Source organism: Camarhynchus parvulus, chromosome 18 (genome assembly GCF_901933205.1).
Source record: "Camarhynchus parvulus chromosome 18, STF_HiC, whole genome shotgun sequence".
Classification (NCBI taxonomy): domain Eukaryota; kingdom Metazoa; phylum Chordata; class Aves; order Passeriformes; family Thraupidae; genus Camarhynchus; species Camarhynchus parvulus.
Window position 1 is genome coordinate 1,609,777 of NC_044588.1, and position 23,498 is coordinate 1,633,274.

Genomic DNA, 23,498 nt, shown 5'->3' on the forward strand with positions numbered 1-23,498 from the left:
AACAGTTCATTTCCTTCAGCTGCTGAGTAGCAGGAGCTGTGGGTAAGGATGAGCAATCTCACTGACAGTAGGACCTTGGGAAGTGGTGGAGAAGATTTGTTCAAGTGGAGGTGAGTATGCTGGAGGGCTGAAGGAGCTCCTTCCCACTGTGTCTCTGGGGTGGAATTCTGGACAGGTATGGTGCTTGCTATTTATGGAAAGCTTTGCTTTTTCTCCTGGTCTTTTGTGGATTAAAGGGCTTTGCCTCAGCATCTGTGCCGAGTCCCTGCTGTCCAGGCTGCTTTCCCCATGCAATTAGGCTTTGCCAGAGCCAGGGATAGGCTTGCCATCAAATTTAAAGCTTTGCAGCAATTTCATTGGAAGGCCAGAGTATGAAGGTTTTACTTGTGCTCAAGCTGCCCTCTCTATCTGCTGCCTGCAGGGCTTTAATAACTGTCTGCCTGTAGAGCAATTGCCATGAAATAACACCTGTAGCCTCAGAGACACTGAGAGCAGCCAGAATATCACTCAAAGGCTGAATTCCCATTAATTTCAGCAGGGTCAGCGTGAGAACCATTACTGTTTGCTCAGCAGAGCCAATGAGTGTTTTTGCTGCTCTGAATTCATATTGTACTGATCCAGTAAATATTTTCTGCCACTTGTAATACTTAAAGGCTTGAGTGGAGCTGTTAATTCCCTGTGCTCTGCAGGCTGGTGGGTTCCACAGTCAGAGATGTTTGCAGGACCAGGCTCTAACTGAGTCTGACCTGTTCCTTGTATTCTGAGATTTCTATTGTCCTTCCAGTAGTCTCTTTGCTTTGATATTCTGCTTTAAAGTATCCAAACCCTGACAAATAAAGGGGGAGCTCCCCCTACTGCCCTCGGTGTTACAGCTCACAGTGCTAGGAGGGTACTGTATGAACACAGATTAATACAGAATTAAAATACAAAGGCAGATGTATTCTGACTTTATTGCTTATTTTAACCATGAAAACAGTGCTGACTGCTGTGCAGGGTTTGAAGGGTCATGGCTTTTATAACAGAAGAGACTGAGCCGTGTCAGCACAGAGCATTTGCGCATCTCTGTGCTTTAGCAGAATCACCACTTTTTCAGATGAAATCATGCAGCCTGTTATTCTTCTGGAGCAAGGGAGCCTTTCCTTCACGTTGTAGAAGTTTTAAGGACATTTTAGTTATGCTTGGTTATGGAATTTGAAAATGGAGGGTTGTAGGGTCTCCTTCATATTCATTAACAGTGTGGAAGAAGCACAGCTGTGAATTTATACACTTCCCCACCTGCAGCAATAGCAACCTTTGAGTCTTCAAAATAGTAACACAGACCATTATGTGCCTTCAAAAATCCATCTCTGTGCTTCCCTAGATCCTGAGGCATCTAATTACTGCAGTTGGTTGGAAGGCTTCTAGAAGCAAGCTTGTATATAAACACCCAAAAGTTAAAAAGTAGATATGTTTCCCTGTGAGTTCCTAGCACTTTTTAATGAAAATTCCAAGAGTACAAATTTATCCAATGTTTCAAAGAAATGTTCCAAAAGGGATGTTTGGCTTTTCTGCTAGCTCAGACTATGACAGGTTATTTGGACTGTGAAATAATACGAAAATAATAGAGTATGAAATTTGATGGTGTTTTTTCAAAACAAAGTTTTCTAAAGCAGAACATTTGTAGCCTTCTGTTTCACTGGAGATTATTTTTTTCTTAATAGCTTTTATAGTTTCCTTCAGATGCTCCAAGCCAACATATTTCTCACAAAACCAGTGCCAAGTTTTGGCCATCTCCTTCAACTAATTATAAAATCTAATTTCCAGTCCCATAGCTGAGAAGAGTGTTGTGCCAGCTGTGCCCTGAAGATCCAGCATGGAGTAAGAGATGGGTGTGTTGCAGTCATGTAAAAGGGAGTTTATTTGCCTATAATATCTAGGACCAGGACAGCTGCACCAGCATGGGAATTTCAGTAAAGCACATCAGAAAACCCCAAAGTCTACATGAACCCATTTAGGTTCGTAGCTGTAGATCTCAGACTTCAATGAGGCTGTAACTGGAGATGATCTGATGGATCTCTCTGTTCTGGTAAGAATAACTTACTGACAGGGGTGGTGCTTGGGGTGGCTCCAGGGACAAGGACTGTCAGTGAATGTGAAGAGCTGAGCTCTCCTGGAATTAATTACTTATAGCTGCTCAATGAACTGAAATTGGCTACTCCTGAAAGTACTTCAGAGTTTTCTAAGACTTCACTAAATTTCACTAAATACATTCTGAAACCATGAATGAGTCTAATACACCACTAAAGATCCAAGGGCAGATAAAGTGAAAAGCTCTTGCTGTTAGGAAAAATGCCAGAAACCAACTACATTCAATTAGGTAACCAGATTTGATTTCCTATAGCATTAAAATTGCTTAATTGCCTGTGAAAATTGTGTGATGTGTTATGGGTTAAATCTCCTTCTTGGAGCATTTGCAGCAAACTGCTTTGCTAAAATTGAGTTTATTTGTGGCCAGAATGTCTCTTTGCAAATTGATTTTTTTGTTAGAGTGGGAAAAGCATTTTTAAATAAAACTGGTTGTAAATTCTTAAAATTATCTCATAAGGGATATCATGTCTAGCACCTGAGTGAACTGAAAAAGTTAAAGCTTGATGTCTTCCCCTTCAGGGACTTATAAATGACTTTCCTCCTCTTTGTTTAGGACTGAAGATGACCCTGTTCTGGTCAAATGAATCGTGTTTGCTTTTTCATTTGTAGTATTAGGATAAATATTTTTAACTCAGATAATTTTGTCAGACCAGGCTAGAAAGTGACTCAGTGCTTTGTTAAACTAGAACTCGTACACATCCACGTTTCAAAGAGTCTCTTGAGTGGACAGAGAAGCTGCTTCTGTGCTGGCTCATCAGGTGTTTTTAGTCAGGGAAGAAGAAAATTCAGCAGCTTCTGGCCACTCTCATTTTGTGATCTGATTGTTTAGTCCTTTCTCCAGACACAAGCTTGCTGCCAGTCTGTGTCACAGTGATTTACATGGAGCACAGCCTTCACACTGTTTCTCCATCAAAGGGCAGCCTTCAGTGGGGCTGCAGCAGTGGCTGCACAAGGACCTGGAGCTATTCCTACCTTACTTTCCTCTCTCTGCTTCCTCACTGTTATTGCAGTGCAGACAGATCTTCTTGCCAAGTGCTGCCCAGAAACGTAGATGAAATTTTCCCAACTGCAGCAAAGGAGAGAGAACATTGAGCACATTAAAATCTTAAGATACGGGTAGACATCCAAATGAAATACCTCTAATCAGCCATGTAAGTGGCTTTCAGTTCTACCTTTTCCAGGAAAATTAATTTATAGCAATAATAGGACATCTCTAGTGCAAGAGGCCCTTAAAGTAGCCAGGAATTATTCCTTTGCTTCATTGCAATGGGTTATTTTTGGACAGATTCTAGCCTTGGGTGCATGCTGCTGCACAGCTTGAAATATCCAGCATGGCAGTTCTGCAGACCTCAGCACGTGGGGTTCTGCTCGGGAGTGGTTCTACCAGCAAAGAACAAATCTTTGTCCAGTACCTTCCTATTTCCATATTGAGATTTGCCAGAGTAAACCTTGATTTGTTGTTGTTTTCTGTCTGGACTGTGACACTAATTTAGCTCACTGCACTTCCCAGGATGTGTTCTAGTAAGAACATGTCCTAGGCAATAAGAGCACACATGGCAGAGCATTTGAGACACTCCAGTGTTCTCTCTTTATGTTACACCATTGTGTAACCCTCCTGGAGTACCTGAAAAATTCCAATTATATTTAGATGAGGGGAGCAAAAGGTGAGATTGTGTTGGCACTATTGCAGAAAAACACTGAATAAGAAAGCTGATTCATCACCTGACTGTGCATCACCTTCCTGGTGAGAAGGGGTGAAAGAAGGACCAAGGAAAAGACCAGCATCAGTCCTCCAGAGGGAAGAGATTCCAATTTGTGTCCTCAAAGAGAAGAGGAGAATGGAGAACTTATTCTTAAAAACTCACTTTTTAACAGGGATAAAAAAGTGGCACAATCTCGAGATTCTTGAAGCCAGTGGCCATTTTTTCATTGATTTGCTGGATGTTTGAACAGGTTCAGATGTCTGCAAGGTAGTGGTGATGTGGATTAGTAATCTCAGAGGAAAATGGTCTCTCAGCATTTCCTTCTCTTCTTCCCTTTTTAATGGAATATAATCACATGCAGATCTTCCAGGAGGATGGAGAGAGCCAGGCTGTCAGGCCAGCCTGCCTGCAGAGCAGTGCACAGGGGATCCTGCCTGCTGCACACCCAGACACCTCTCCACTAGAAACTCACCTTGGCAGAAGGAGACTGGCTCAGATGAACTTATACCCTGAATCTGCAGCACCAATGCAAACTTGGCCTGTGACTACAATAAAAGCAAGATTTGGCTTTGTTTGCCATTTTAAGCAATGGAGTTTGGTAATCAAATTGGATCAAATGGCTGCTGATGTTCTGGAAATGGGTTTGGTGCTTGGCCAGGTTCTGGATCAGGCTGTAGAAGCCTGGGTCAGGTGCTCTGGTGAGAGCTGCGCTGAGTCAGCTGGATGCAAAGGAGGCATTGCTTTTCTTCCCAGGGTTTTTACTGAATAAATGACAGGCCAAGAGCTATCCTGAAGTGGTTCTCCCTAATGGACAAGGGAAATGAAAAAATGTGATCAGGAGTAATCTTAGATAAGAAATGAACAGCAAAGAAGAGACACAGAAGACTCTACATTTCAGACCCTGGAGATCTGGGAGCTGTTTGTGACTCTAACAGATCAGTCTGGCTGGCCTTTTGAAAGGAGGCAAGGTACAAACATTTCTCACACCCTTGTTTTGGGCAGTTAAATCCCTATTTGAAGACCCACAACTTTTGTGACTTTTCCCCACTAAAAAAAAGAAAATTGGGAGAGCACTGTTATGAGCACAACAGGAAAGTAAAGCTTGGAATTATGGTGTAAACTATTGTTGTTGAGAAATTTTAGAACACTGTAAACATGCTCTGTTCATTACACTAACCTGCATCCATTACGGTGTAGCACTTGATATTTATTTTCCTTTTTGCTGAAGGTAATTCACTGTAAGGAGTGGTTACTCCATCTCATGCAGAGACCCTTTTAGCAAAGCAGTTCATACATGTGATGAGTCTCACAGTGGGCGCTGGCACAAGGCAGTTTGATGAGCAATTAACTTTAGTTGTTAATGTCAAAAGGTAGAAAAAATAAATTGAATTTTCCTATGTGAGAGGACTAGCAAATAACCTTAGGCAAGTACAGAGCACTTTAAGCTAAAACCAAGAGGAAGAAAAGGAAAGGCTGGGTGGGACATGTGACAGTTACAGGTAGGGCAAGTTACATAGAAAGATGCTGTCTCCAGGCAAACAAGTGTTGACATCTTTCCTCTGTCAGCCAGTAGATTATGTTTTTGATTGTTAATCCCAGATAAACTCCTCTTTGGGAAGTGACCCTACCACACATTCTTGGCCACTCACTTCTCCAGCAAAGTGGGTATTTAACAGCTTCATTTATCCTCATTTATCTGCTCAGAACCACCTGAGACTCTCACTTTGCTGCAGAAGCTGAAAAAGGAAAAAAGGTCTTGCTGCCTTTGTCCATGTGACATTGCTGAAGTCCTAGTGATGTCTCCATCCAGCACGTGCTGCCTCAGCATGAGCCTGTGTGTGGCAGACAGGGACAGCACAATGATCCCCCCCACCTTTTCCATTTGGTCATTTTTTCTGGTTTCTAAAGTACTCCTTTCCTTTGCAAGGGACTCCTCTCCATAACCACAACATGTCTTCATCCCTTCCTTCATGTAAAACCAGGAGAGAAGGTCAGCTAATGGTGTAAACCTGTTCAGTTGACACTTCCTTCCATCCCCCTGTTTCCTCTGGCTCACCTGCTTTGGGAGTAGTATGCATGTGTAATGTCACAGCCAAATATATTGTATTAGTGCTGGGGTGGAAGGGAGGAAAAACTGCTGGGCAATTGCAGCTTTCAAGAAGGATAGTGCACAACAATGCTGAGAAGGTTTCACACAGTCTGGGCCCAAGGCTGTGAGCTGGGTGCTCTAAAATAACCTGGCCTGACATTACTGCCTTCTGCAGCTCACCCTGCCAAGTGCAGTCACTGGTAATTAATGAGGAACGAGGCATCTGGTGATTTCAGTGTTTCTATATTTGTCTCAGGTTTTCAGATGAGAGAAGGACTGAGGGAAACACAGATACTGATTTTTCCAGCTCTTAATGTGGTTGTTAACAAAAGCAAACACACAAGCTTCAAGTCTCTGGTTGCAGTGCATAGATATTTGCTTGTGAAACACTCTGTGACAGAGGTTTTTTTGAAGGGGGATTTGTGACACTTAGGCATTGTCCCTTTGTCATTTTGACCAGAGAAAATTAGAAGCAGCTCCACCTGACAGTGATGTGCAGTAGTTGGTAGCTCATGCCAAGCCTGCAAATGCAGTGCTTGACTCCAGAGCCTGGGTTTGGTTAGAGGTGGGTTGGTACCCCACAGGGTAGTTTACCAAGCCAAGCCATGCTCAACTTTCAGTTTCATTGCAGGCTAGTGTATCCATGCTGAGATAATTGCACTTTTCAAGTTCCACATGTTAAATGTGTGCTGGGCAGAACTCTGAAGGCAGAGTTGTGTTACATCTATTTAAATAAATCCCTAAGCTGCCTTCCAAGGTTTTGTGCATACAGATTGGCTAGAAACCAATGTTTCTTCCTCCATTGTCTATGTAATGGAAGATAAGCTCTTGGCCTGATCATTTCCCCTTGTTTCTCTTTGCCAGGCTGTGAAGAGTTACTAAAAGATGTCCTGTCTCCTGAAGACTCTGAACCCCAGCACTACCAGCCACAATATGTTGATTACTATTACCAGGTAAGAGAAGCACTGTTTCTGTCTCATGTCAGTGGGCTGAGGAAGTCTCTGGAGTGTAGCTGGATCTTTGTAATGTTGTGGTTTTACTTGGCCTATTGACTCTTCCTCCCTAGGTTCATGGCTGTTAGGAAGCCATCCATACTGTTTAACTGCATTTAACATGGGTTAACTGGTGGGAAAGTATTTAGCATTTAGGTAATGTTCCTCTTACAAGCCTCAGTATTCATCTGGCTGTGAAGGGAGATCCCTGTACAAGCTCAGTGGCACCTCACAAGTGGAAAACACTGGTTTGTATCTAATTTAATCAGTCAAACTTTGTAGGTGAACAAGTCCTTAGGGACCTTCTGCAGATAATAAACAGGGCCTCAGCAGCTGTTGAGAAGCAGAAACAATACACTGTTGGAAATCTTTGCTAGTATTTTGGCTGGTGGGTATAGCATATTTTTAAACCATTAAAGGTCCTCATTTGTATCCTGGATTTGTCAGTGTCTGTGCAGGTTAGGAAGTAGAGCACTGCCAAGTTTTTCTTTTAGCATCTCTTTGTCCCTTCGTCACTTTACTTTGGTTTTAATCACCTCCACCCATGTAAAGATTAAAGGTGCAGTTGACATCATGAATTCAGAGAAGGATTGTGTGTCAGTGGTGCAAATGATACAGAAATCAACAGGAAAAGCATTTTACCTTCACAGGTAGTGAAGTGTGAGGACAATTCTCATGTGTTGAGGAAGGATGTGATAAGTGTGCTGGTGAGCTGCAGTTGGTTTCACTGTCCATACCAAAAATACAGAGGCATTTCCTGCACCTCAGTGCCCATCACCACTCTGCTTGTTTCCAAACCCCTGGTTTTTGTAACTGATGACACAGACACCATGCTGTTGCTTGGTTACCTTAAGAGATGCCATAAACCAAACTCCTTGGTTTGCAGTAGCTGATAGAGGCTATAAAATGCAAACAGGCTCTGCACAGTCGATGTTCCCCTGTTGCTGTGCAGATGTGTCAGGCTGGTTCTGACACTCTTAGAATGCAGGTGACAGTTGGGTCTGTATTCCTTAGAGATTTCACATCTGCTGTCATGCCAAGATGTGCTGGGGGAGAGCTCTTGAAAACAAACTGCAAAACTCTGCAAACTGCACCTCTTCTGCCATTCATCCTCCAGGAGAGCCTGAGGGTTGGAATTGCAGTTGCTAATCCTGGTAACAGCTGCTGAGTTTCCCATTTGAGTGCTGGATTTGTGCCTCTGGAGAGGGAGGGGGCAGAGGGTGACCCTCCCTGTTCAGAAAGAGCTGATCTGACCCTGCTGTGCTGGAAGCCCTGCTGGTCACTCCTGATGTCCACCAGCCCCCTGGATGGTCCCTGCAAGGGGTGGCACCATTGCAGTGGGGTCCTGCAGTGGTGTTTGTCCACTTTAATAGAGCCAGTGGGGGATTTGTGCAGCCTGGGAGCAGAACCAGGTCCTTCCACACCTACCCAGGCCAGGCGAGCTGTCGTGGTGGGAGAGAACAGGGAATGGTGTGCACTGATGTACATCCCACACTTATCGCACAGCTGTTCTGCAGCGCTGCTCTCCAGAGGGGCTGGTTCCATCTCCCATCTCCAGGTCCCCCAGGTGCAGTTTGGAAACTGTTCGCTAGATGTCAGCTAAAGACTGGGAAAGGCTGTGAGCAGCCTCTGCTCCCGCCTCAAGGATCCTCTGCTGTGGCAGAAGTTGGAATTTTCCAGCTGATGAAGCGGAGGAGAACTGAGGGTCGCGTGGATTTGAGGCTGTCACCGTTCATGGTGTTTGTTCCCCGTTCCCAAAGAAGAACATATGGCAAACACATACACTGTCCTTGCATCTCCCAGACCTTAATGAGTGTGAATTCCTGGCGCTGTAATCACGTTTGTGGGCAGCTCCCATTGGCACAAGTGTAGTTGCCTGTCTAATCTGATTTTCAGCCCAGTACGCTCTTTGCATGTCTCTCTAATTCTCAGGTGCACTCAAATTCCCAGGCAGCAGAAGGACACAACTGCTATGATGGTACAAACAGATACTTTAAAAGGAAATGCATCTTTTTTATTCCACCCAGGGGGCTGTGCTTACACAAAGGCAGGTACTGAGCTGGTTCATTGTTATGCTGTCTCTGCATTGATCACTTGTAAGGAAGTTTCCCCTGTCCTCTGCTTTCACTTTTGCTTCCCCTCCCAAGAGCCTCCTCCCTGTATTGTAGCTTCCTGAAGCCCAAAGGCAGCGAGGTAAAGGTAATTCCAAGAGGTGGGATGAAGTGGCAGGAGCCACTGTGAAGTGGTGAACTAGTCCAGCTGTTTGCATATGTTGAGTCAAATGGGGAAGAAGAAACTGCCAAGCCTCCAGCCTTTAATTAAAATTAACTGAGTGCAATTAATTTAAAGGGATACATAAAACCCCTTGATACCAGGAGCTTGGGGCATTTCATTTGACATTTTTAAATGATCTGATTTTACTTTTTGTTTTTCTTCTGTGTAAATAAAAAGCAAAAGCCACCAAGCTTTTAATGTCTGACAACTTTGTAAAAAAAAAAAGGCAGAAAAAAAAATCCTATTGTGTATGCAATTCAAAATCTAAGGGCCATTCCATGGAAGGTTCTTAATGGCCTGTATTGAGAGGCTGTGTGAGTGACACCACAGAAAAACAGAGAGCTCTGTCTTTGAGCTCAAGGCTGTTAAGGTGTGATATGCAGAACATAAAGAGTGTAACTTTTATGGGTTACTACAGGATGTCCCACTGACTTCCATCAGCATTGATTCAGGCTGCTGAGTGTGTTTTCTCTTTGGACCAGAGACAGCTGGTCCAAAGAAACTTAGGAGGATGGGTTTGCAGTTAGGAGATGGCAGTTCTAGAGCCCTTCAGCTTTGGGACACAGAAATAAACCTTTTCTGTCTGTCTGTGAGTCGAGTCTGTTGATTTGGTTAAAGTCTGAATTGTGTTCCATTTGAGGCACTGCTTCAGTCAAGTGCTGTTCATTAGTATAATTTCTGTCTCTCACAGCCTTTAGAGAGGTAATAGAAATACTCAGAATTTGCCAGAAGCCAAATTGTCAATCCCAAATTCCTTTCCCAGTGTTTGCTGTTATGGCCTCAACTCTTGTTTTGGCTTCAGTTTGAAGGGAGACAAAAGTCTTCCTAGTCCAGTTTGCTTTGTGGCAGGCATCTAGTAGCACTTCAGAGGCCTTGGATAGCCTTTTGGAGATGGTAACCAACACAGAGTCCACAGCTGAAGCTTGTGTGTGAAAAGGCAGGCCCAGATTGAGCCAGCTCAAACAAAGCAGAGTGCCTGTGTCTCGAATTTCCAAATGGCTGGCTCGGAGCCTTCCCGGGCACGCAGCCAGCTGGAGCACTGGCCACAGGACTCACAGGGAGCTGGGCTGGCTGCATCTGCAGCTCTCTGGCCACGGTTTGCACTGCAGACCCTGAGAAGCACTGCTGTGGGTCTAGGTGCTCTTCTGTCTGAGCACCTAAGTTTAGGGAAATGGGAATCAGAACAGGAGCTCCTTTGTCAGCTCTTCACCTGGTGGATTTTGGTGTTCAAATTTGAAGGGAGCCTGAATCTAGACCGCCCCAACAGGTGACAGAAGAGGGGGTTGAGTGACAGATCTTAGAGCCTCTCACATCAGCTAGCAGGGCACTTCTGAGCGTTCCTTGTGAAGGAACAGGCTGTTTTCCCATGTCAGTTGTTGCCTTTTCATCTGGGATCAATGGCCAGAAGCCATGTGTGCAAACCCAGTGGAAGAGCATGTTGTAAGGAACAATAATGGCAGAGTCCTTGTTTCAGTCAAAGCTGTTTGTTTCTTCTTAATTGTTGCTGTATTGAATTGCCACATACCTTTTTTTTTCTGTTCCCATCTGTAAATAAGAGTGAATTTGTCTCTTCCCAAAGTACAGGATGATCGCTGCATATCAAAGAATGAGCTGTCTTTTCAGTCCTCTGTGTGTTCCCCTGCCTGCCAAGTGATTAATTACACTGTATGAACAGCAGAAAAATTGTTGAAACATGACAAATAAATTGTGTTTGCCTCTGGGATGGAGCTGGGACTGCTGGCTGATCTGCTGCTTTGAAAATATTTTCAATAGCAATTAGGAGTCCCTCACCAGCTTGTGAAAAAAGGTTTTTCCCCACTAGCTGCTTAAGGTTATCTCCAGACACCTGTGTCAGAGCAGAGGGGACCTTTTGCACTGTGAAAACACTGATACAAATGGGTTTTTCACTAGGCTGTGGAAGAAGGTAGCAAGAGAGCCTGAAACCAGAATATTTTGAATTTTAATCTCATATATTCTGTGTTTAGAAGCAATGACTCCACCATTGGAGAGAATAACTGACCTCATTTGTTAGAAGGTTTTTCTTGATAGTGTTTTTCCTAGCATCAAACACAGGTGTTTCCAATCTCAATGTGAAATCCATCTTTCTTCCACCTTCTGTAGCAGAAATAGTGGAGACACTCCTGTCTTAACAAAAAAGCACACAAGGGTTAATGTGGAAATGCCTTTTCAACCAATGGCCAAGAGAAGAAGCCAGTCAGTGTGGTAAGGACAAGCAGTATTAAACACATCAAACTGAAGCTTTTTTCCCGTTTCTTATCATCCTCCAGTTTTCTGCACCACCCACACGCTCTCAGTCCCTGTTGGCTCCCATCGTGTTTTCAGCCCTGCAGATGCTCAGTGTGAGGATTCCCCTCCCTGTGCTCGGTGCCTGGGGTGTTTCTGCCCCCCTGGGATCACACAGTGCATGTTTGCAAGTTGCTCCCCTTGCCAAGCTGCTGGGGGGCTCCTGTGTCCTGCTGCCCGCATGGGAGCTGGTACATCCAGAGGTCTGTGTTGGATCCAGTGCTCCTAAATCTGCCATGTTCTCCTTCCCCTCAGCTTCTGCTGCATCCCCTGAGAAATAAATGTGTTCAGCATCTCCAGAGATGGCCTCAGGATTGATCCCAGCCCCTGCTGAAATTGGTAGAAACACTTCTTAGGCCCTGGCAGGTGTTAGATCAACCTCTGGGGTCGTTCCCAAGGTCGTTGTCTGAATCCTTGCTGGAGGGGTAAGGCGGGAGAAAAGCTTGCTAAAGTACAGCCGTGCAGTTACAGAGAGAAAGAAGTGCCTGTTCCTAGGCAGGATTTGACACAGGCAGTGTGCACTGTCTGCACCAGTGAGAAGTTTATTGTAACCTCTACAGGCAGTACTCTCAGCAATTCATTTTTCCTATTTTTTTTCGAGCATCAAAAAGCAACATTAACTACAACTGCTGAGAAACCCCCAGTGAGCAATTACCCAGAGCAATGAAGAGCATGGTGTGCCACCATTTGGAATTCATTTACATGGAAATTGCCTGCTTTCACCTGGTGATATTCTGAATTTTATTTTTTAGGTTTGTGCATACATGCAAAAATAACTGTCCTTGGTCAAAACACCTGCATAAAAATAACCTGCCTCTCTGGCTGCTCAAGCTGATTCTGAAATGTTGCCCTGAAGAACTGCTGTACTGAGAATGAGCAGTTCTGCACTTGGGGCAAGGCAGGCACCTTTCAACAAAATAAATGCCAACTCCTCCAAACACAGCCATAAAAGAGATTGAAGATTATTTTCTTTTTTAAAACCAGCTTGCATTTTTGATTTGGTGGAACATCACACACAGACATTTTTAAAGGGGAAATTACTTCACCCCTGACTCATTTTTGCTCAGTTGTGGTATAAAATACACATAAAATAACTCAAAAGAAATAACACACTCTGGCCTGGTCAAAAATAATTCTTCTCTTTCTCAAAATGTGTTTTGGGTTTTCTTTAGAGAGAAATCTGAGTTTATGACTTTCTCATCCTGGGCTGGGTGAACAGAGCCTGTAGGCTGGAGAAATCTTTTCCTGTGCAGTTCTTGGCGCAACACCCCAGATGCACCCCCAGTGTCTGAGGCCAGCAGGGCTGGGGGGTGACCTGGCAGAGAAGCCACAGCCCTCAGAATGGAGTGTCTCAGTGCAAAGTGTTGATTCAGGTGGGGCCCTCTGAGAATCCAGCATCTGGGCTGAATTTGTGACAGTGCTTTTGTACAAATGCTGCCAGTTAGCGGTTTAAATTTTAAGCACCTGCTCTTGCAGGTGAACCAGTGGTCTCCTGTAATAGAAGCATAAATCAGTGAGGGGCCAAAGATTGTTTGCTTCCCCACAGGGTTGTGTCTGAGTTAAAATTTACTGTTTCTTAGGGCTAAATTTGGCTGGGTGGTTTGAGACGGGGAAGTGTGACTGCCTGGTTCAGACGTCACAGCTGTGACTCGGCTCCAACTGAGCATCCTTCCAGGCATCCATAGCAAAGTCATTTTGTACACTTATTGTTATCTATATATATATTTTTTGAGTATTTCTTTTCTGTGCCCCAGGTAGAGTTTTGTATAGCATTCAGAGCTTTACCATTTTGAAGCCTGTCACCCCTCTCTTTGGCAGAACAACTTAATAGACATTTTATGTCTCAACCTGAATTTTCTTTCTGAGTCATTATCTTCAACCTTTTAATCTGCTGATTTTCTGACAGAGCACAGTTTTGGGGGTGTTTTTTCTGAAATTGTCAGTTGCCATGGCAAAATATTCCTCCCATCCTTGGATAAACCAATTTAGGCTGTGGCATAGTCTTTAGGTAGAAGCTGTGAAATGACTGAAAGCTAAAAGTTGGGAGGAGGTCTCATCCCTATTGATTTAGTCCTTCAGGTGCGTATGGCTTTGTGGTTTTGTGCCTTTTGCCTTTTGTTTGATGTACTGAAAATCTGTCCACTTCAATTTATGCTGTGTCCTGAGTACAGCATTCTTAGCAACAAAAGCAAAGAAATATTGTGGCACCACTCGCCTTGCTTTGTGTTCCTGTGAAAGAAATGCAACTGCTCGGTCAGAGGGTGGTGACTGCAACTCCTGACTGATACACAAATACAAAATATCTGTCATAAAAGTAGCTCTATGAGGGCAGGTCACACAGCATTCACTGACTTTCTTGACACTTGCTTGACGAGGAAACCTTTGTGCTCCACTCTATAAATTGACACTGGTTCTTTCTTACTTGTTTACTTGTTGTGTTTTTTTTTTTTAATTTCTTATTCTACTTTGTATCATTTCTTCTTGCTGCTTGGGGAAATTTCTGCTTCATTTATGGAAGATTGTGGGACAATGCACAATTGTCTTTCTTCTTGGAATATTTACAGTGGTAAGGCTGTGAAATTGAAGTATAGGGATAGGGTTTTTTTTTTTAGTAAATAACATTGGTTTAAATTGGTTGGTGTATTTTTTATTTGTGTGTGGGTTTGGTTGTTGATTTTTTTCAGAACAAGAAATTTCTATGTAAATGTGTAAAAGCTGGTTGATAAAACCAAGCTGGTTCATAAAACCAAGATTCCAGGTTACTATGAAACTGTAAAGAGAAAGTCAACCACAGAGGGATGTTCTAGCTGATAAAACCAGCAAAATCCCTCATTGCACAAGCAAACAAAAAAGATCTGACTGCTTCTTTCCTGCCTTTGAACTTCTCTGACGAACCTGAGAGCAGTGTCATTTTTTAAAGGTAGCTTCTTTCATTTTTCAAAACAATAGCTGCACATACTGCTAGAAACTTTCCCACTAAAATAAAAACATTCTTCCACAGGTGAAATCTTACAGGAGTCATTTCTGTCACACAGCTGTTGCTGTGCTGAGACAGTGTTTCAGGGTTCATTATTTCGGTAGCCTCAAGAATTGCCACCAAAGTGACCCAGATAGTTCATGAATTGCCCAATTCTTCTCCCAGTTAGGAAAGCTCCAGGACACCTTTCCCACGTCCTTTGTCTCTCACGTCTGTCCCAGCTCTTGCCACATCCAAAGTCCCCACAAAAGCACATGGTCTTTGTCCTGCTCTCTCAGGTGTCCCCCAGGTTCTCCTGGCCTGGCTGTGACCTGGTCCTGCTGTGGGACTCTGCCACAGCAAAGTGTCACAGAAGTGCCACAGGGGGACCACGGCAATGTCCTGCATCAGAGGCAGCAGAACTGTTTAAAATTAAACCAGTACTCAGCTGGGCTGACAGAGCTAAAATGAGATCTTGATTATCCTGTCTGTTTTTAGAAACTGGAGAAGAATCAAAAGGTAATTTTTTTTATTTTTTTTTTTTGCATGCTGCGGTGTAGAATGTCTTTGTCTGGGTGGAGGCAGGCTTTGCCAGCACTGTCACACATCTGGGCTCAGAGAAGCAGTTTGTAACTGAGCAGGAAGAAAAAGTAGGCCAGCCTACAAGGGAGTATCTAGGAATTACTCCTGAGGGATTTGTGCTACGCTGCCTCCAGCAGCTGAAATAACAGCATGAAATTGCGATTAAAAATTAAGAAGAGATATGGGCTATTTGACCTTCTTTCAGTCAGGGACACAGAGGCCCTGCTAGGATGGGGATGCACAGAAATGCAGCTTCTGTTGAGCAATTACGTGCCAGCAAGAGGCTGCTGAGGTTCATCCTAAGCTCCATGGAACATTTCTTTCCTTGCAGAACCTAAACCAGTTTCAGCACTGGTGAAAGTGGAGAGAAGCTGTCCTTGCTCCAACAGCTGCAGATGGGAAAGAGGAAAGAAACCATCAATTGTTAGATTTTCCGAGTTTACAGAAATCTAGGCAGGATTAATTAGGCCTCTGAGAGGCCGTGTTAATTAGGATTTAATTTGCCAAACTTGCTCTTTGGCTCACCTTTTTACCCAGGCTGTTGGTGTAAATGCCCAGCTGACTCCAGCATCAGCTGGGAACAGACCATGAGACAGAGCAGCCTGTTGGGGTGGATGTGTACCCTGATCCCAGGCTTGTTTTGGAACTCGGTTATGATAAGCTGCTGGGAAGTGTAAGTTGGAATAATAACAATAATATAACTATGGCAGTGTTGACACAGAGCTGACGCAAATGCTGATGAGCATTTTGGGCTGACAGTGTGAATCTGGTGGCTCAGCCTGAACCACCAGGGCTAGGAAGGGTTTGGAAAGGGAATGCACAAAGCAGAAAAGGCTTATCAGAAAGGGTGATTCCTTGGAGCTTGTGCCAGCCTGTGTAAATAAGCCTGTGATAACAAAGTGTTTGACTTTGCAAGAGGTTTTGATTTGTCCTGAGCTGTGGAGCCTGAGGGTCGGTGGGGAGACAGCCCTGGTGTGAATCCTGCCTGTTTGTTACCTTTGGACATCAGTCTCTGGTCACTCCACAGATTGTTTGGGGAAGAGGCTTTCTCAGTGTGTGTTTGTGCAATGCCACTAGAGCCAAGCAGGATAGTGACTGGAGGAGGGAAAGTTTGCAGGCTCTGCGCCCTTTGATAGGTGCAGCAAATACATAAATATGGTATAAATACATCAGAGAGTTTTGGCTACCCATTTGTATAGAATAGTGCAATACTGAGGTAAATTGTCTTTCCCACAGTAGTAATTTATTCATAGCACTCTAACAAAGCCTGACCTCATTTAAAATGGGGGGAGCTTCTCAACTGACTTGACTGTGCTGCCACCTTCTTCAACTGACAGAGAGGATGTTTGTCTTGTTTTGGTGACAGAGTAACAGACAGAACCTTGGGTATTTTTGTGTATTCTCCACAAGAAGTTTCCTATATCTGTAACTGTTCTACATTTATTACTGCCATATGCATGCTGAAAAAATTATTGGTGTTTGTAGCTTCAGTGAGTTCTTAATCATTGTGTCCTTGAAGGCTAATGCCATTGGGAAGCATTTCTGTGGGTGACTGGGGCATGTGTCTTTCATCAGGAGATGGACATATGGTTACAATGCCCTAAGGCACAATCATGGGAAGGTCTAGTCCATGCAAGGTGGGAACCTGTCCAGAATGGAGAGGGGTATTGAAGAGCCATGAAGAACTGTTTGTCAGATTCTTAGATGCTAAAAATCAATTTAAGAGCATAAGAGAAACAAGTTTGTGTTACTGTGGAGCTGGTTGGGAGTTTTTTTCCCACCTTGTAAGCTTTGGAGACTGTTACAGTAGGAGCCTTACCCATATATATCCCTCCTTCCAACTCTTACAGCTTCACCTTTGACGGGGTTCTCTTTGGGTTTTCAGAGTTTCAGAATTTAAAATGGCTTGTCACTCCTCAGAATATTTCAGAGACTAGTTATTATTGTGAAAAATAATTTAAAAAAATGAGGAGACCTGAATAATGAATGAAGTCAGTATTTCACTGCACCTCTGAGATCTGATTTTTATGGAAATCAGTAATGCAGAGTATTTTATGAGACTAATAGATAAATATTGCCTTTCACAGATATTTGTTTTCCTCTGAACTGTTCAGCACGAGGATCAACAACCATCCCACTATGAATCACACTTTGCAGGGTTATCTGCCTGTGGGAGCTGCCACAGGTTTGTCACCTGGGAAGCTGTTAGTCAAGTGGCAGAGTAAATCACCAGCTTTCTCCTTCCACTGTGTTTTGAAACTGCACTTAAATGTTTCTGTTTGTCTCACTGCCAAGCAATGGTGAGATATTATGGGGAATTATAAAAGGGAGTTTTGTGCAGTAAATTCAGAGTTCAACTGTTCTCTAGTACAATTCCTTGCCTATAAAGGAGCTCTGAGGAAGCCTTCTCAGATTACTGCACCCTGACAAAACGCTGCCATCAGGAGACATCCTGTGTCATGGTGTGGTTCTCATATCAAAGGGGAAGGAGTTTGTGCTCAGATACTGCAGAAGGTGCCCTGCCAAGAGTGACTGATACCCTGCTGGTTTACAAAGAAAAGTTTTAGCAGTGAAATGTAGTGAAAGCACTGCCCCATGTGCTTTGTGAGGCAAGGTCCTAGGGCTGGGGAATGTCCTCGAGCACTTTCTCTGCAGTTATTGAAGGTCACTGATTTTCCCCCATAAACAAAATCATCAGATGCTTCCTGACTTAGAGCCAGGCCATTACTTGCTGTACTTTTGAGGGATATGCTTTTCCTCTAGCTTGTGTGTAGTCTTACTAGATCAAAAACCTTCACAGGAAGAGACAGACTCTCTTGATCGTATTTTTATAGTGCCCGTCTTGTGTTCCTTTGCCTCTCTCCTGGGAGAACAGGATTACTTCATTTTAGAAGGAAGACATTGGAAAGGGAAGAAAGCAGCACTAGTAGGAGTATTTCAAGATTTACTGAGTGAAGTGGTCATTTTTAGTTTGACTTAGATACTTGCATTGTGCATGGACTCACCTTCCTATGCAAGGTCTTCTTTCCTGTAGGGGAGCTGATACCCAAGAGAGAAAGGACTCTCCTGAAGAAGCTCCCAGGAGTTCCTACTGGGTTAGGACATCCCCTCTCACCTCTGTTAGCATGGCTCCCTGGGACTGGCATGTGCAGGTCTGCTTGGGGAGGCACCACGTCCCCCTTCCAGGGGGCTGGGGCTGCCCTGGGAGCTGGGGCTGGGGCTGCCCTGGGAGCTGGGGCTGGGGCTGGGGCTGGGGCTGCCCTGGGAGCTGGGGCTGGGGCTGTCCTGGGAGCTGGGGCTGGGGCTGGGGCTGGGGCTGGGGCTGGGTTGTCCTGGGAGCTGGGGCTGCCCTGGAGCCCCTCATGCTTCCAGGAGAGCCCTGGGTAACAAGAACCATGTGGAGCACACACCTTCCTGCTTCCTGAGGCACTTCACATCTGTAACTGCTTCTTGGATGACTCAGGGGCTCTCAGAGTTTCCCCTGTGCTGACAGCTCACTGCCTCTATTCTCATGGCATCCCAACACTTCCATACTGAATACGAATAATTAGAAGGGAGAGGTGAGTGTCAAGGGCAGGGATCAGTGTTTAAGAGTAGTTCAGTGTTTTAATTTGAGCAGATTATGGAAATAGAATGTGAAAGGTAACTAGAGGTATTTTGCTCCCTGCTGAAATGGTAAAGAAAGGTCATATTTAGCATAGGGAGAGCCCCTTCCATGACCTGTTCTTTACATAACTTGGGGCACTGCAGGCCCTTGGCTGGACTCAGACCACAATCATGGGGTGTCTTGGTTTTCAGTGGATGATTCCAGTCTGCACTGTAGGTCATGGTGCAGGTGCTGGGTGGGAATCTTCTTCATTAGCTTCATTTCCCTCTAATATTGTATATTCAGAAGTATCTGTGCAGCACCAGGCCATTGACAATACTGCTGATTACTTCACATCACTATTTAATTAGGATGAAAGACACGGAATGAGCAAGTGGAGATTTTACACTTGGGAAAAAAACTGATTTATGGAACAATCAGACTGTTAGCTCCAGCAGACTTTTCTTTAAAAAGTCACTTTGGGGTTGATTTAAATCAGGGAATTTGTAAAAAATTATTCTTCTCAGCCTGTGATTGCAGAGACCTAACAATGGGGCAGAAGTGGATCCTCTGCTGCATTCTGTGCTGTACCTCAGGAGTGAGGAGCTCAAGCCTGGACTTAGCAATGCCCAGTGGGACCCCATTGAAAGGCCTTGCCTGGGCCATACCTGTTCAGGCACAGAGCTCTGCTGTTGCTATAGCAAAGAATTTCTGTCCTTTGGTCAGTGTAGAATCACTTGGGAGTTAAAACTGATCTAATCTAAAGGCAGCTAGGGGATGTACCTAGGTGCTGCCCTTCCTCGTGCCTTGTAAAAATGCAAATATCACCCAAAAGGTGCAAATCAGTCTGAAAGGTGTGGATAGTGTTAATATTGTCACAGCCTTGCCCACACTCGTGAGCTTTGTTGGGCAGCTGTACATTTCTGCTGAAGCTGGGAGTTTTCCCTGAGGCATCCTGAAATAAATGTTGTATGAACTGAAGGTGTCTTGCCTCCTACAGCAGATCTGCACCTGCTGTTCCCTGCTCCAGGCTCAGCCCAGCACACCCAGTCTGGCATCATCACACCCTGCTCTTGCCAGGCTGCCAGCAGCCATGTGAAGGCCTCGCTGCCTGACACCAAATGTCTCCCAGTTCCTGTTCACAGTGAGGCTGAACAGGGGTTGTGTTTTTCCTGGGATGTCTGTGTTTGTCGGGGAAACTTCGCTCTGCTGATATTTATAGTCTAAGTGCCTGTGAAGGGACCATAACAGAAACAAAAGGCTGTTCTGTCATTCTCTCAGGCTGCTGCAGCACTTGTTGCCCCAGAGTTCCTGTGGGGAACTGTAGGTTTGGCTGAGCTATAGTGGAATTGCTTTTTCTTCCAATTTCTGTAGCTAGAAAGGGGAGTATTTCTGTGACCAGGGCAGAGAAGTTGATGCAGATACTTGGCTAATGAACATTTGTCAGCCAAGAAAAATTAATTCTACCTTCACTGTTAATGAAAGGTGTATTTGGAGGGACTCTAATGCTAAACACAGGACCAGGAGAGAAAACAGCTGAATTCATTTTCCTATTGCTACAAACCTCCTGTGATTTTTGGGAAGGGCCGGCTGAACCATGCCCTCCATATACCATGCTGTCCTCCCTATCAGTAAAATAAGGATAAAGCTGTAAGTTCTGACTGTCTGGATGGCAAGCTGGCTGGCAGGGCACATTCACATGACTGTAGTTGCCAGCTGTACTGAGCAGAGTGGCCCCCTGTTATCCCTTGTCCAGCTCCAGAGAACTGTCATGGAATTAACATGTGCTGCCCCAAGTCTGGGAACAGCAGCCACATCCCCCAGCAAACAACTCCAAAAGGGCTTGACAGTTAAATAATTGCCTCTGCTGCCTGGCTTTTAAGAAATTAAGTGAAACTTAAATGGGAGTTCTGCAAAGTTTGATAGTCCTTCCACGTTGGCAGTCCTTCCACTGCCATCATTCATGGTGGGTGTTCAAGCTTCCAGTCTAATGGGGATTTGTGGAGGCATCAACTCAGAAAAAGTGTCAACAGCACCACGGGTCAGACAAGGACATATTATTATGCACCTTTGAAAACACAGCCAGACTTCACATCTCAGCCCAGCATGCAGCAATCATTAGTCACCCTGCATAATCCCCTTGACCTATTTTTTTTTTCCTTTCACAGTGGTCACATTTGAAAATATTGTCTAGAGCTGGCTGGGCCCACACAAGGTTGTTAATTGGGAGCTGTCTAGCTGAGGGGTGACACAGAGGCCAAGTTCAGCACAGTGTGCTCAGCACCCTGGTGGTGATGCTGAGGGCTCCCAGGGAGGTGGTGGCTGGGAGGCCTTGTGTCACCAGTGTGCACAGGGACTTCATTCCTGATGCTTCTGAAGGGGCTGGTTCTGAAGCACCTTGGTGCTTTGCTTTATCTGGAATTAAGAATTTGCCAGGAGCTGCCCCAGCAGGAGAGTTGGAATGTGAGAAGTGCTAATGACATTTACTTACAGGAGTGGGGAGACCCCAGCTGGAGCAATGGACCAGCCAGGAAAAGCTGCCCACACACCTCCATCCCAGAGAGCTGGGTGGGCATGGCCTTAGTCATTGGGGATTTTAAAGGGATTGCCATCCTTCTTGTTTCCACTGAAGGCTGGTGCCAAAGCTGAGGGAAGCAGCACGATTCCCAGTGCACTGAGGCTATCACTCATCATCATCTCACAGCAGCTGCTTTCTCTTATCCTGCAGAGACAACTGTGGGGTGGCCCTACACGGGTGGAGAGATGTGGAAATGATCTGCAAGCTTGGGACAGAGGCTTGTAACTTCAGAGAGATTTATTCACATCCCATATATCAGTTAAATTCCTGGAGGCTGAGGCCAGAGTTATGTAAATGAAGGAATTAGCATAAAAACTATTTACAATACTTATTCCATTATTATACTATCAAAGTGCTTCACAGGCTCTAATAAATTCCTGTTGCAGCTTCTCTGGGAGCTAGAAAATTGTTATTCATCCAAGTCTGAAGGTAAATTGAGCTGTTCAGGGATAAGGCCCCGGTTGGTGCCAGAGTCAGATTGGTTTCCAGATAAGCCAGGTGCCTGCATACCACTGAGGTCACAGAGTATGTCCATCATCGAGTGAGAACAGGTACCTGGGTCTCAGCTGGTGCCCTGTCTGCTTTTCTATCTGAGCATCTATAACAGCAGTACTTCTGTGCATGTAGGTGGAATTTGATACTGAATTTCAAAGGCTAATAATTTTCCAGAGTGCTTTTCCTTGCTGCTCTGTCTGCAGAGCCTGCCCAAATGAGAGGCAGAGCAAAGCAGGGCTCCTTTGCCTCAGCCAGGGAAAGGATTAAAGCCCAGGATGGTGCTGAAGGCACAAGCCTGTCTGCTTACCTGCACTGGTTTATGCAGCTGCTGGTCCAGGGAGATTGGTAGGTGTCAAATCTACTTTACAAAACTGCACAAGGGTGGCATTATAAGTTTGCTGCACCCTTGTACAAAAGGCATGTTCAGTTGATTAGGTCAGGCTGTGTTTTGCTAGAAGCAGCCAGTTTTGGTAATCTTGCTTCTCCCTATCACATCAGCCTTCCTGCCTTTCCCTGGTGTCTCAGGAGCCACAGGTGAGTGTGCTGTTTATCCTCCAGTCCCTACAGGCATTTTTAAAATTTACAAGGCTGAAAAAAAAATTGCAATGCTAAAATTTGGAGCTGATGGTTTTGAAACATGGTGCCCACACTGCCAAGCAGAGGTGGTCAGAAATTGCTTCTCTCCTGCTGGAAGGCTGCACTTGATGTCAGGAGTGGTGCACTGAGTGCATTTGAGGTATGGTGCAGGTGTCTTTGTGAAGCTGTTTCCTTGTCTGCTTTTGCCCTCCCGTGACAGGACAGAGCTGTGTCAGTCTGTCCTGATTGTTGCTACCTTCATTAAAGCCCTGGGTACTGAGTGCTGCTGCCTGCGCTCTTGTGCTGTTCATTCAGGGATTTAGGGCAGAAGTGCTTCATGTTGCCGTCATCATCTTGTAAGGAGCAAGGAACAAATGCACTGCATTCCCTAGATCCAGGATAATCATATCTGACAGCATACTAATTAATCATCTCACAATCAGGTAATTCTTTCCCATGTAGCTGTCTAATTACTGTTTAGTAGCCCAGACTTCACTGTGCAAATAACTCATATTTTCAAGCAGGGGTTTCAAGGAGGAGCACAGTGGGCCACGACTCCTGGTGTAACTCCTCCATCTTCTTTGAATTACTCCTGGGATAAATTTGGTCTGTCAAATCTTTTAGTCTACTGAACCACTGAGCAGCCCTAATTGTTACCATATTGGCCACAAGGAAAGAGTGTGCCCAGCTCCACTGCTCAGTGCAATGGGCTGAGCTGCTGATAATGTGCTCACAGTGCATCCATATGTTGGCTCCCCAGGAGCTCTTCCTAACCTAGCAGATTATAAGATAATGAGCTTGAGCCATACTTTGGGAATCAATATACAGGATGCTCTTAAAAGATGGGGTTGTATATTAGAGTGTGCTGAATGTCACCATGGTAGAGATTTACTTGTAAACCAGGGAAGACAGCAAAGATAAAAATTACAATTGCTTAACATGCATAACTTGAAATTGCTTTTTGTCTTTGCCTCCAGCTCATTCCCTTCTGGTTTAGTTGGGTTTCCCAGTGTTTGTGATGTGTCCTGACCCAATGTTTGTGATGTGTGTGCATGCATGAATCCAAATTATATCCAGGCAAAACTTTAGACTCATTCAAAAATTTTAACCACACTTGGAAGAGCAGCAGAAACTTTGCAGTATTAATCTTCTGTGTGTCATAAAAAAGAGCCTTTTTATGGGTTTCATTAAAGCAAGACAGACCTTCATCCGTGGGACTTTACCAGTGCAAAAATG

At 44.6% G+C, this 23,498-nt stretch overlaps 1 protein-coding gene across 3 annotated transcripts in view; it reads left to right on the plus strand.

The window, feature by feature from the left end:
• RAB11FIP4 (RAB11 family interacting protein 4) overlaps positions 1–23,498 on the plus strand; it is a 120,250-nt gene that overhangs the window by 39,267 nt on the left and 57,485 nt on the right. For all 3 annotated transcript variants that reach the window (XM_030961834.1, XM_030961835.1, XM_030961836.1), the window contains exon 3: positions 6,784–6,872. In XM_030961834.1, the coding sequence (XP_030817694.1) occupies positions 6,784–6,872 (89 nt within the window). The remainder of the gene's footprint in view (positions 1–6,783; positions 6,873–23,498) is intronic.